Source organism: Taeniopygia guttata, chromosome 1A, assembly GCF_048771995.1.
Source record: "Taeniopygia guttata chromosome 1A, bTaeGut7.mat, whole genome shotgun sequence".
NCBI classification, from domain to species: domain Eukaryota; kingdom Metazoa; phylum Chordata; class Aves; order Passeriformes; family Estrildidae; genus Taeniopygia; species Taeniopygia guttata.
Genome location: NC_133025.1, coordinates 69,658,962 through 69,671,433, shown reverse-complemented (window position 1 = coordinate 69,671,433; position 12,472 = coordinate 69,658,962). Strand labels below are relative to the sequence as shown.

General features: G+C 50.6%; 1 protein-coding gene across 1 annotated transcript in view; it reads left to right on the top strand.

Moving 5' to 3' along the window:
- The first annotated feature begins 3,796 nt into the window (after positions 1–3,796).
- WNT5B (Wnt family member 5B) overlaps positions 3,797–12,472 on the top strand; it is a 66,181-nt gene continuing 57,505 nt past the window's right edge. The window contains exon 1 of the mRNA XM_030263640.4: positions 3,797–3,931. Coding sequence (XP_030119500.1) covers positions 3,926–3,931 — 6 coding nt within the window. The 5' untranslated portion in view covers positions 3,797–3,925. The remainder of the gene's footprint in view (positions 3,932–12,472) is intronic.

Genomic DNA, 12,472 nt, shown 5'->3' with positions numbered 1-12,472 from the left:
TTTCACTTGCTTCTACTACTGGTAGTAAACCCCACCACAGGAATTGCCCCTGCCAGGGGCAAGTGGTAAAGGACAAAAAAAAGATCCATGTCAATCAAAGAAGCATAGTGAATATTCCTTCTCCTTGACAGCTGTCCCAGGGTTGGCATCATCTCTGCCTCAGCTCTACCCTGGACACAGAATCAGCTGACCAGGGGGAAGATGATTGTGCAGGTTCAACAGGGATGGAAGAAACTTTCCAAGGGATTAGAGCTTCTGAGCACCACAGACTGGGCTACACCTGCGCTAAGAGAAGTTGGTGCCACATGGCTGAGCTTCTAGGGATAAGGTCTCCTGCTTCTCAATATATTCTGCAGGGTCCTGCTCTTAACTGAAAAGGGTTTATATTCCTTAATACATTTTAAATTGCTCTTCTTCTCTGCAGAGTGAGTTTAGTAGTTCCATTTCTCAAATAGTTGGGACTCTATGCTGCTCACAGAGACTCTATGAGCCTCTTTCCTGCTCACTGCTAGCAGAGACCAGGAGGGGAGAGACACAAGTTCCACTGCTGTAGTGGAAGAGAAGGAGGAGCATGAGGGCAACTGTAGCCATAAGAATGTTCCAGTGAGATGAAGAGAAATAAAACAGCTTGTGCTGTCCAGGGAGCTGCACGGGTTAAGCTTCTTTTTGCAAGGGAGCAGATGGAACATCTTCCCTGGGTGTGCTGTACAGTGTCTCCCACCAATATTAGTCACATCCCAGGCTCTGGTCATGGACTGGAGTCCACATCCTGCCCAGATCCAGTTGTGGATGCTGCCCATTATTAAATCAGCAAGGCTTAATGATATTGGGACATGTAAATAATACATGGACAACACCTTTGGAAGCTGAGAGGAGACAGGACCCCCTCCTTACTGGCAGCTGGTGCCCCTCTTCCCAACACCTAGTAAGGACCACTCTTGGCTGGATGAAAGTGCCCTTCTCTTATCTGCCCTGCTCTTTAGATGGAGGAATAGCTTGAGTGGACAACATCTATGGAATGACATCCATAGGGTGGTGTTTTGGTGGAGGATAAAAGCAATCTTGTGGGGGAGACTAGGATTAAAGAAGGCAATCAACTTTTTTCCTTCCAGGAAGAAAACAAAGCAGAGAGGACACAGTAAGGTAAAGCAACTGGTGGTCTCCTGTCATCACCCACCCACACCAGCACCATGGCCAACTCATTCTGTGGGGTTTTTTGTCCTCAGCAATGGCAGCACTGCCAAGGCATCCCCCTTATGAGACACAGTCCTCTGAGATGGGCCATGCACTTCGTTCCTGCTGGCTCAGGACCCTTCACCTCTTCTCAAGCCCCCGCCAAGTGATCAGCTGGGAAATCACTCCCACCCAGTTTGGAGATGCACACTCCAGCTGTCCCTCCTGCCCTTCCTGGCACCCAGCACGCCCTGACACACATGTATGTGTCTCCCAATGGCCCTTCTTGTCCCACCATAGCAGGAGTGGAGACATCAAAGATGGATTAAAACTGCAAGAATTCATGGACTCGTGGACTAGGCTGAGGCCAGAATGGTATTTCAGTAACCTGGTCTCTTTTTGGAATAATCCACGTGGCCCATAGCTGAAGGTTTTAAGGAATACATATATCCCGTGCTGCCCAACCACCTCTGCTGGTGGTCCAGTGGCTCTGCCTTCCCTGTCTGCTCCCTCTAACCCTGATGTAAGACACCATCCCAGGGTGTGAAGCAGGGTCATCCCCAAGAGGATTCCTGTGAGGATGGATGAGGATCTCTGGCTTGCTGACCTGTTGTGGCCAGCTGTCCCTTGTAGCACCAAAAGTGGAAAAGCACATCACTCTACAGACCGAGCAACTTGTTACCATGCCTCAGTTCTGTTACACTCCCCTTCACACCTCCAGGTCCCCAGGAGGGGTCCCTGCTGTTTGCTGGGTCCCCAAAGCAGCACCCTGCCTTTCCTCTGTGCAGCCTTAATGTGCAAGCTAGAAGTTCAACAGACAAGCAGGGAACAGCAGCCCATATGGTAAACAGGCTTTACCTCTGAGAAAAAAAGCTGGCACCTAAAAGTTCCTGCAGCCAGCTGCAATTTCAAGACTGCCCTCTAATTAGTTGGCATTTGCTGTACCAACTATTATCTTTCTAGTTACACAGCGCTGAGGACAATGGCTCCTTATTTCCTGCCACAAACACTGGGTTACTATTTACCTCTAGCTGTACCTCCTCTATCTCCTATTCCCATTAAAAGAAAGTATCATTAATGATGGCAGTGATGGGAAACACTGGCACAGTTGGTCATAAATTAAGACAGTTGGAGCCTTCAATTACTTGCAGTGTGTAGCGTGTACTCAAACACTTACCTGCTCCTCTAAAAATGCTCATGTATTTCCACTCTGAACCCAAATGGATGCTCAGAGCTATTTGAAACAAGATGGTTGTGATAGTGTGTGTCTCAAGCTGCATTTTATCCCAAGCCAGTACAAATTTGAGGAATTCCAAGGGGCCAAATGCCTGCCTGATGTAATTCCATTTGAATCCTTATATGTGTGAGTCTGTGTATGTGTAGGGGCAGCAAGGTACTCTTCGCACTGTGTATGAGGCTCTGCAGCTCCTGCTGTGTGGGGACTATGGATGCCTGACGATGTGGGGCCCAGAGATGGGGACCTGGACCCAGCAAGTGTAACTTCTGGCTGCTGCAGAGCTGCCACCAAGCTCAGAGATCAGGCATGTAAATCCTGTCTCCGTACACTGAGCTGCCCAGCAGTCCCGGGGGCTAAGCACCACTTGCAGTCACACCGACATAAATTCACGGTGATCCTGCTAATGCCTGTGCAGCTACTCCTGCTTCTGCCAGGAAAAGTGAGAACGGGATCTGGCTGTGAATCTGTGAAGTTTTATGGGAAGAGGGTGGGGGACAGCCCCCAGTGTGATTCCTGGTGTTGCAGGCAAAGGAGGGATGTGCTTGTTGAGTGCCAGCCGCATCAAGAGCTTCATGTGCTGTCTCCTCCGCCAAACTTTGCCAGTCTATTTCAACAGCATCCCCGAACCGGGCTCTGCCTCATTCACACCTTCACTGCAACCCAGCCGCCCACCCGCACTGGGAGACAGATGCCCAAAATCCCTGCTGAGATGAAGCAGTAGGTCACCAGGTCAAAAGCTTTCCGCTGGCGGGGGCCAGGAACCCCGCTGCCCGTACGGGAGGGGTTTTGGCTCCCAGCACGTTTGTCTCCCGGGCCGGGAGCCCCCACAGCGAGAAGCGGAGGGCACGGAGCTCTCCGCAGCTCAGGGCCGGACACTTCCAGCCGGCGGGGCCGGGCAGGCACGGAGGGAGCAGGGCAGGGATGCGCTGGGAGCCACACACGAGAGTCCGAGTCTCGCTGCGGGGGCGCGCTCCGGGCGCGGCGGGGCTGCGGGAGGGAGCCCGCCCGGTGGCCTCTAGCGCACAGCACCGCGGCGTTCCGTCCTTCCGTCCCTGTCGCTCCCTCGCTCACCAGCACGGCCCCCCCGACGGCAGCGGCCCCGGGCCGGCCCCCGCAGCCAGCCCCATCCCGGCGGCGGCGGTGCCCGCGGCGGGGCGGGCGCAGGGCGCGGGGGGCGGTGCGGGGCGGGGGGAGGCGGGGCGGAGGCGGCCGGAGCCCCCGGGATCCGCCGGCACCTCCCGGGTCCGGCACTCGCCGCTGCCGCCAACTTCGGCCGGGAGCCGCGCTCGGTGCCGCCGCTGCCGGAGCCCCGGGGAGGGCAGCGCCGGCAGCGTCCCCCCGCTCGCCTCTCGCAGCCGGCGAGGGGCTCGGCCCGGCGCGGCGACGGGGCGGCGGCCCCGGGGCAGGTGCGTCCCCTCGCGGTCTGCGGCCGCCGCGCCGCCGAGCGGGACGCGGAGCCCCGTGCCCGCCGCGGGCTCCCGCTCACCTGCCGCTGCCGCCGGCGGCGCCCGGCACATGCAGGTAGGAGGGAGGGCGGCGGCGGGAGGAGGAGGAGGCCGGGGGCCGGAGGTGTTCGGCCCCGCCGGGATCTGCAGCCCCCCGGGCTCGGCTGGTCCCGGGGCCGGGCGCCTTCCTGCGCGGCCCCCGAAGGGGCGGGAGGCGGCGCGGGCGGTACCGGGGCTCCGCCGCTTCTCCCAGCTCGGGAGACGCGTCCGCGCTTTGCGCCGAGCCCGGGAGCGCCCCCGGCCCGCTGCGGCCGCCGGTCGGGGCGGAGCGGGGGCTGCGGGGATCGGGCTGCGGGGATCGGGCTGCGGGGCCCGTCGGGGACCGAGCCCTCGCCGCCGCCGGGCAGCGGCCCCCGGGTGAGCCGCCAGCGACAAGGGGCAGCGGAGGGGCCACCGGAGCGCGGGGCTGGGGCCGACTGCGGGATGGCCCCGGGGTGCCCTCGGTGGTGTTGCTGCGGTGGGAGAGACCTGAGGTGTCATAAGAGACGCTGCCGGGATGTTAGGGGCCACCCTCTGGTATGAGGGATGTTGCTGGGGCGCGAGGGATGCTCCTCTGGGGTGGCAGACGCCGTGCTGGTGAAACAGATGTTCCTCAGGCATGACAGACATGAGTTCACAAAACAGATGTTACTCCAGTGAGGTGGACCTTACTATGAGCACAGGGATTTTACTGTCAGAGGAGGATCCTTTCCCTGGGCATGAGCACAGCTGGGAGCGCACACAGTGTCCTTTCTCACCCCTTTCTCAGTGGTGGGGCTGCCAGCATGAGCCGTAACCTGTGGCGTGGGAAAAGGTCCTTACACTCTTGGAAGCAGAGATGGGAAGTGAAAGTGTGCCCGGTTTCACAGGACCAGGGCATGAGCATCCCAGTTACGTCTGTGACAGACACGCTTTTTTATGAAACTTGGTTTTTCTTCTCAGAATTGTGGTGTAATACTTCCTTTAGTGGTACGGGTAAAACAACTTCCCCAAACATATTTTAGTGTGCTCTGATGCACTTTATGTGCATGTTTTTGATAGTTTTCTTCTGCCATCAGGTGAGTGTCCCTGTAAGTCTCTCTATCCTTTCACCTATCTCTTAATGCATTCCTGGCTGCCCTACAGTGCATCATCATCATCACTCTTGACCTGCTGCCTGCACCCACATACTCGCCTGTTCGTCTTTGGGGTCGGGGTTTTTTGTGACAGAGCTTTTCCTTACACGTGTACTGACATTTAAGCTCTTCAATTTCTTCATAGCCAAAACCTCGGGGGTGTGTGCACGGTGTTCCTCGTGTGCACCTGCACATTGCCAGTGCCGTCTGCTCTTTTCCACATCACCTTCATGAGATATGCATCAACGCTTGCTTATCCACCTCGGTGTTGGGGCTCTTTTCTCGGTGCCCTTTATGAGGGCTTTTGTGCCCACACAGCATTGGGCACACACAAGGTCTCTCTCTCTCTCCTTTACACTCATCTCCGTCCATCTGTCCCTTCGGAGCCTGCCTACTGCATGCACATCTCCAGAGTGTCCCTGACCTTCCCCACACCACACCAGCGCTCAGGTGTGAGCCTGTCAGGGCCCTTCCTTCCCACATTTGCTGCTGGACATCGACACGTGAGTTGAAGGGACCACTTTTTCTGATGGTGGCACTTTCACCTGCAAGTGCTTGTCATTTGTCACACAGTGCAGTTGTAAATGGAGAACCAAGCTGGGTACGTGCTCTTCTTCCCAACAGAGAACGAGGTGGGCTTTCTCAAGGTTGGCAGGAGAGAGACAGACTCCTCTCAAACCAGTGTCCTGTGCATGGACACCTGGGTTTAGCCAAGGTAAAGGTTGGGCTCTGCAAGAATTCAGGTGGAATGTTTTTCACTCCAAACATCCAGGGTATGGGATGAGTTGCCACGTGTGCAGAGAAGCTAGCCCAGCTACTTGGGTTTTATCCTTTAAAAAAAAAATAAAATAGCTGAGTCTATGAGGAGAGAAGCATGAGGATGAGCTGCCAGTGCGGGTCAGGAGGCAGAGCTGGGGAAGTGAGCTGGCCCCAGTCCAGCCTTAGGTTTCCTCAGGCTCCGTTCCTCATTCATTTCTGTGCCCAGGAGTGTCTGCAACAGATCCCTTCCCTTTGGAAAGGAGTCCCTCCCAGGCTCCTTCAGTGCTAGCACAGCTCTCAGGAGCTGTAAGCAGTCTCTGTGTCCTTTCCCTTGTCTCTGATGCATGGACATTGAAAGTGTCCTTCCACGTGTGACTGATCTCAGTTTAGGAGAGCTGAAACTGAAGTTGTGGCTGCAGGCTCACAGTCCTGAGAAATCTTCTTTCTCAGCCCTTTCCCTCCCAGTCTGCCAGAATTCATTACATCAGTTGAAAAAAAATAGAAATTTGGAAAGAGCTGGGCCTAGAAAGTTGAGGGTCCTGTGTTTTAAAGAAAAATGAACATTCTTGTATAGCAAAGTCTCCAGGAGCTTGTTCTTTTAGGAAGAGATCAAATACTGTGAAATTTAAAGTTACCTTTAAGCTATTTGTCCCTTTCTCTAGTCTGGTAGGCCCCTCTTTTTCTGGACTGCTTTACATCTTGAGTCTTTCATCCTAAAGTTATTTGGTTTGGGTTTCAAGGCATACAGGGAAACCAGCTCTTTTCTGAAAACTGCATGATTGCTCATTTAAATGAATATAAATTGTTTCTATTCATAAGATTCATAAGATCTTTTTTTTTTTCTAGCAGCTGATCAAAGTTCGAGTGAAAAACATTTCATCATTTCCAAATAAATTGGACACACATGCACACACACACACACACTGAACATTTCAGAGAGACTTTTAAACAAAGTACTTGTAAAATCAGAAGTGGACAGCCAAGGCATGTTATATAAGGCAGTGCAGTCTGTGATGTGATTCCACTTTTGCATAGAAAGGGATCTTCACTTTCTGGGAGAAAGCACACAGACTTTATTAAAACTGAAAGCAGCGCAGAGAGGGCTCAGGGGAATTTCTCCCAGACTTAAAAAAATCCTTTTCTAATGGGAGATTTGATGAATGGGGACCTGTGTAGCATTTCAGGAAGAGCATTAAGATGTAGCATGGTGGGATACCTGACTGCCTTCAGCAGCTCTGAAAGTAGCTGGTGCTTGGAGAGCTTTCTAATTCAAGAGAACTTAAGGCATGTGGTTGGTCATTCAGGCTCTGTTAGAAACAGGCAGTGTTTAACAGCAGGGTGATTAACCTTCAGAACAAACAACCAAAGGCAGCATTTACTTCTCCACCTCTTAAAATCTTCAGATAGAGATGGGGTGTCTCTTTGTACCCTGTGTACTCAGGATTCGCACTTTTCCTCATGCTGCAATGTCCTCCATGCTTCTCTCAACAGCTTTCCTGCTTGCTGGGGATGCTGCCAGGCAGGAAGCAAATGCTTGGAGCAAATGCTGGGGTAAAAATGCCCCACAGAGTTGTGTGCTCCCAACCCACTGGCCCCAACAGCCCTATTCGAGGTGCCTCAGCCCCCGAGTAGTTCTTTGAAGGGCTCTCCCCGGGGGCTGGCAGTGGCAAACATGAGGGTTGTGTGAACCCCATCTCTTCCCCTTGGAATGTTTACCTGTCTAAATTTAACTCCCCAGCCAGCTTCATCCCTCCTAAGCCGACCTGTTCTCTTGTGGCTGGGCTGTGGGTCTGGCTGCTGCTGCCGCGTTTCCTGGCTGCCTCAGGCTGGTGGTTTGCTGCTCTCCCTCTTCTCAGTGGATGCTGGCTCTTTCAAGGTCCCAGGCAAGCAAGTTCTCCCTCTCCTAGGTTTTATTTTTAAATCTGGTTGCACAGCCCTCAGGACTGGAGGGTCCCTTGTCCTCTCATCTCTTGAGTGTTTATTCTGCAGCGGGCTTCAGGAAATCTCCCCTTGTCCCACTGTAGCCCACAGTTTTCCTCCCTGGCTGTGGTTGCTCCCAGAGACCAGGCATGCTGAGTTGCTCCCTGGCTAGCTCTAAAGGGACAGTGCCTCTTTCTGCTCCCATAGGGATTCAGCAGTGGGGAAGCAGTAGGTGCTTCCTCACAAAGGCATCTTCCTTATTTTTATTTCACTTTGTTCAGAGCTGGGCTTCCCCAAGCTGGCTTTTTGTTTGAGAAGTAAGTGATGTGCCCCTCATCTTCAGAGGAGCTAGAGAGGGGGACAAGCAGAGGAAAGGGAATGCTCCTCTTTCTGACAGGCTGGACAGAATTAGCTTTCTTCAGAATTTCCAAGTTTGGGACAGTAAATACGGCCCAACCTGGGAGCCTTCACCATCTAAATAAAACCGTCGGGATCAAACCATTTGTGTCCTGCATAACCCTGCAGGAGACCCCTGACTGATCTCTCTTTCCAGGCATGCCTGCAGCTAATGCTGTGGTCTGCCACATGAGAGAGGTGGTTTGAGTCCTGGCCTTCTCTGCCCCTCTTTGAGCTAACCCGGTGGCCTTGGGTTTAATACTCTCATATTCAGAGCAAAGGTAATGCAGGCCAGGGCTTTCATGGCTGGTGATTTGGGGTATCCAGCTCTGAATGCTGTCAAAGGTCCTGTTTTTCCCTGAGGTTCAGCTGTTTCAGATACTTGGGCATTCCTGAGTAGTCTGGGCTTGATTACTCAAAGTGACTAGTCCATTTTGCAAAGCTTCATCTCAGCCTCTGGAGCAAAACAGAATGAGATGAATTAAAGCAGAATGTACCACTCCAATGGAATGAATTTTCCTGGGAATCAGTCTGTGGCTGGAGAGCTCATGGCACTGTTGCATGCAGGGATGGGTAAAGAGCTCTTGGTTTAGATTAATTTATGGTTTTAAGTAGCTCGTGGGAAAGGCTCAAAGGGTTTGGTAGTTTTTGTCTTGGGGGAAGAAATGCAGAGCAACGTTGTGCCTTTGTACAGCGATAGATTTGTGAACACACATTGAAGGATTTGAGGGAAAATACGTGTTCTGTAAACTCTCCCATCTCAATTAGAGGTGAGGGAGACTGAAGTGATTGGGTGGAACATGTGTTTCGGATTTGTTTTTGTCCATCATTAAGGACGGAGGGTTAACAAAAGTCACAGGAATACTAATATTTCAGTGGTCTCTCTAAATTCGCCTTCCTCTTCCATTTGTTCTGTATTTAGCTTTTTGGCTGGCTTACTACCATTGTTTAACTGAGTCCTGAAGCATTGTAGCACCTCTATTATGGACAAGTTGGAGCTGTAAAGCAAATTAAATGAGAATCTCCCATGCTTAGCTGGAAAACCTTTCTGAGCTTTGTTATGTATCACAGAGTGTCGAGAGAGACATATGAGCCCAAGCATGTCTTCATTAATGGAACACTTTTCAGAAAAAGTAATTTTTTGACTGTCAGGTTCATTACTCCCTGAGGTGTTCCTGAGTACTTCGAAATTGTCTCCAATCATAAAAAATTGATACTGTACAAAGGCAAATTAAGTTTCTTTTTTTTCCCTCCTCTGTTTTTACAGCTCAAGCAATTCTACAGGTTCCTTTATTGTATTCTGTGGCTCAGATTTGTTAATAATTACTGTAAATACTGGTCCTGGCAGCAGGTCAGGGTTTCGTTTAGTAAATATTTTGCCATTGTCATTGCTGTGTCACAGCTGAGGTTTGTAGTGTCCTGTGGCTGTCATCGCTGTCAATTTTGCCCAGTTTGCATCTCTGAAAACTAACCGAAGCTTTCCAGTCTTACACTGAGATGATGCAGATATTTATGGGGTAGCCCCATTATTCTTTACACTGCAGTGGAAGTTTCTGGTTTTAGATCACAATGTCAGCTCTTGCTCCCATCTGTGGTGTGCACAAACCAGGTTTCACAGCAACATCTGCAGCCTTGTGGGTGGCTGCAGCTGTTACTCCACCTGTGGAGATTTCACAGCCTGGGGTACAGGTAGAGTGGAATGAGTGCTCCTGTGAGCACTCATTATTATTATTAATTATGACCAATTACCTGTCCTGATTTCTCTTCTGTTTTTATAACTATTCCCCATTTCCACCTATTCTTAACTAGGTGTTTGGGAGTTTTGCCAATGCTCAGAATGAACTTCTAATAATTTTTTATGAATGGCAAGGAGGTTTTTCAGCTGGGTAAGCTTGGTAAGTGCAGCACTGGCTTTGTTCAATTTTTACTGAAGCTTCACAGGCTCTTTCAGCATCTCTTGCTGTTTTCCAAGGAGTCTGCTGGAAGGTTCAAAAGCTGCCCTCCACAGCATGCTGAGAAGATGTAAGGGTCTGTATTTCTGTACAACAACAGTTGCACCCCAGTGGTATAAAACCCCATTGCAGGTAACAACCCAAACTTTTATCTACAAGACACGTAATACTTCTTTATCTCCCAGGAAAATTGTGCCAATTAGGTCAGACTCACACACCAGGAACAATTTACTGTCTGAGTTTGGCTGCTTGTGTTAGACTGTGTCTATGCCACAGCCTGTGAAAGGAGGGGAGCCACAGCATTTTCTGTGGGCACAGCTGTGACCATGGAGGCATCTTTGTCAGCACAGCTGACACTGGGGTGTTGGCAGGAGCATGCTTTTTTTTTTTTTTCCCATTTCTTGAACTAAAAAAAGTTTAGTGGGGTAACCTTGAAAGTCTGGACCAGGCCCTACTTAGAGAGGCCAGGTAATGCTTTCAAGTCAAGCATAAAACCAAGCTAGAAGCAACAGGAATAGCAGTTAAGTTTAGACACAGTCAGTTTGTGCTACCTAAGCCTTGCTTTAGCTTATGGACAAGGCTGAACTGGGAAATGTGTTTTTAATACATTAGAGAGAAAGCTCTGTCAGTTTGTTGCTGCTTTTGAGGAAGTTCTGTTGGTTTGTTGTTGCTTTTGGTAAACCTGGGTGAGATCTGAGTTGGTGGACCTCGTGTTTCGTGCAGTCCATCCCCAGCTGGGCAGATGGAAGTTGGCCGCCACAGGATGCCTTGGAGCAGGCATGGAAAGCTTTGCTGGTTGCCTCTACCAATTCCTGCACCTCCTGGAGGCAACAAGGAATATTAACTCTTACTTCCAGTAAGTCATTCTTCCTCCTGATAAAAGAGGTGGTGATCTTCACAAAGCTGAAAACCTTTTTCCACAGCCAGGGAAGGATTATCCAGCAGAGCTGTGTGCAGGAGGATGTTTATGCTGGCAGCTGGAGCAGGGATGGGCTTCAGTCCTGTGGAAATTGTGGCTCATTGACATCTTGACAGATGTGTCCCAAGTCCCACCTCTGTCCCGCCTCTGACAGGTGTCAGGGGCTGCCATGGGGTGGTCATAGCTTCCTAAACTCAACCTGGGATTGAAAGGGCTTCAAAGCAGCACCCATTCCCAAGCTGTAGATTGACATCCAGAAAGTCCATCAGCTCGCAGGTGCTGGTCTGATGTTAAAAGCTCCAGAGCTGCTTGAACATAATCTGTTCTCCATTTGGTTTCAGGCAAATGCTGCTGGTTTGCTCAGTCAACAGTTGTGACTCCACCTAAATACATTTTACTTTTCCCTTCAGTTGCTCTGTCCACAACTACAGAAGCCTTTGGCTTTTAATACCAGCATCATCACATCAAATTCATCGCCTGTTCCTGTCACTCCTTCCTTGGTAAGGCTTTCTCTTGGCATACCTCAGCATTGTGCTGGCTGGATCTGCCAGACTGTCTTGATGAGTGGCAATCTGAGGCCTTGCATCTGTGAGCAGTCCTGTGCCCTTGTCCTGTGGGTGTGAAGCAGCAGGTGTTAGGGAAATGCTGCTTTCTGTCATTGTCCCTGCTCCCACAGCAGGCTTTGGCTGCTTGTTCCTGCGCAGGGCAGAGGGTCCTGGTAGTTGCACATCTGCCTAAAGGCGTCTGCACAGAAATTTTGTGGATTACTGAGGTTGGAGTTAGGTTTTTGTTTGTAGGATTTGTTTCTGCAAAGGCATAATATTAAATAAGTAATGAGTTTTTAGAGGTAGTTTAGTGCTTCCAGAGGCCCACTTGCCTTTTCCTCTCCAAGGTTTTGCAAAGCCAGTCTTTGGAGAGAGATGTGTAAGCTGGTATGCTGATGAAGAGGAGATGCTTTGGAGGGCATCCAGAAGTATCTGCAGACCCCACTCCTCCTCTGTGTTCAAAGTGAGTTTCTGTTTGCTACTTGTCTGACACCTTGGACCATTTCCCTAAGTTAAAATAGTGATTACTCTGGAACAGTTCAGGTTCCTAAGATCGTCTTGGTACCCGTGTGTTCCTGGACTTCTGTAAAGGATCTCCGGTGTGTCCTCAGTGTGGATAACCTCAGTGCAGACATCCCTATGCCTGGAGTAAATGTTCAATCCTCAAGAAGCACAACAAACAACCAGAGCTGGTAAATGAAAAAAAGCTCCCAGAAGAAAACATGGTTTGATCTAAATTGAAATTTTCAGAAGAAAAACATGCTTTTCTGTAGTGATGTTTCAAAACCTAATGATTTCTGTTTCCAATTGACATTTAAATGTCATTTTATGTTGGTATCCAGAACGAGAGTTTAAATTTCACATCAACCCCAAAATCTCTCCTTTTGCATCAACACTTCATTTTCACAGAATCGCAGAATAACAGGTTGGAAGGAACATAAAGGATCATCTGATCCAGCCTTTCTTGGCAAA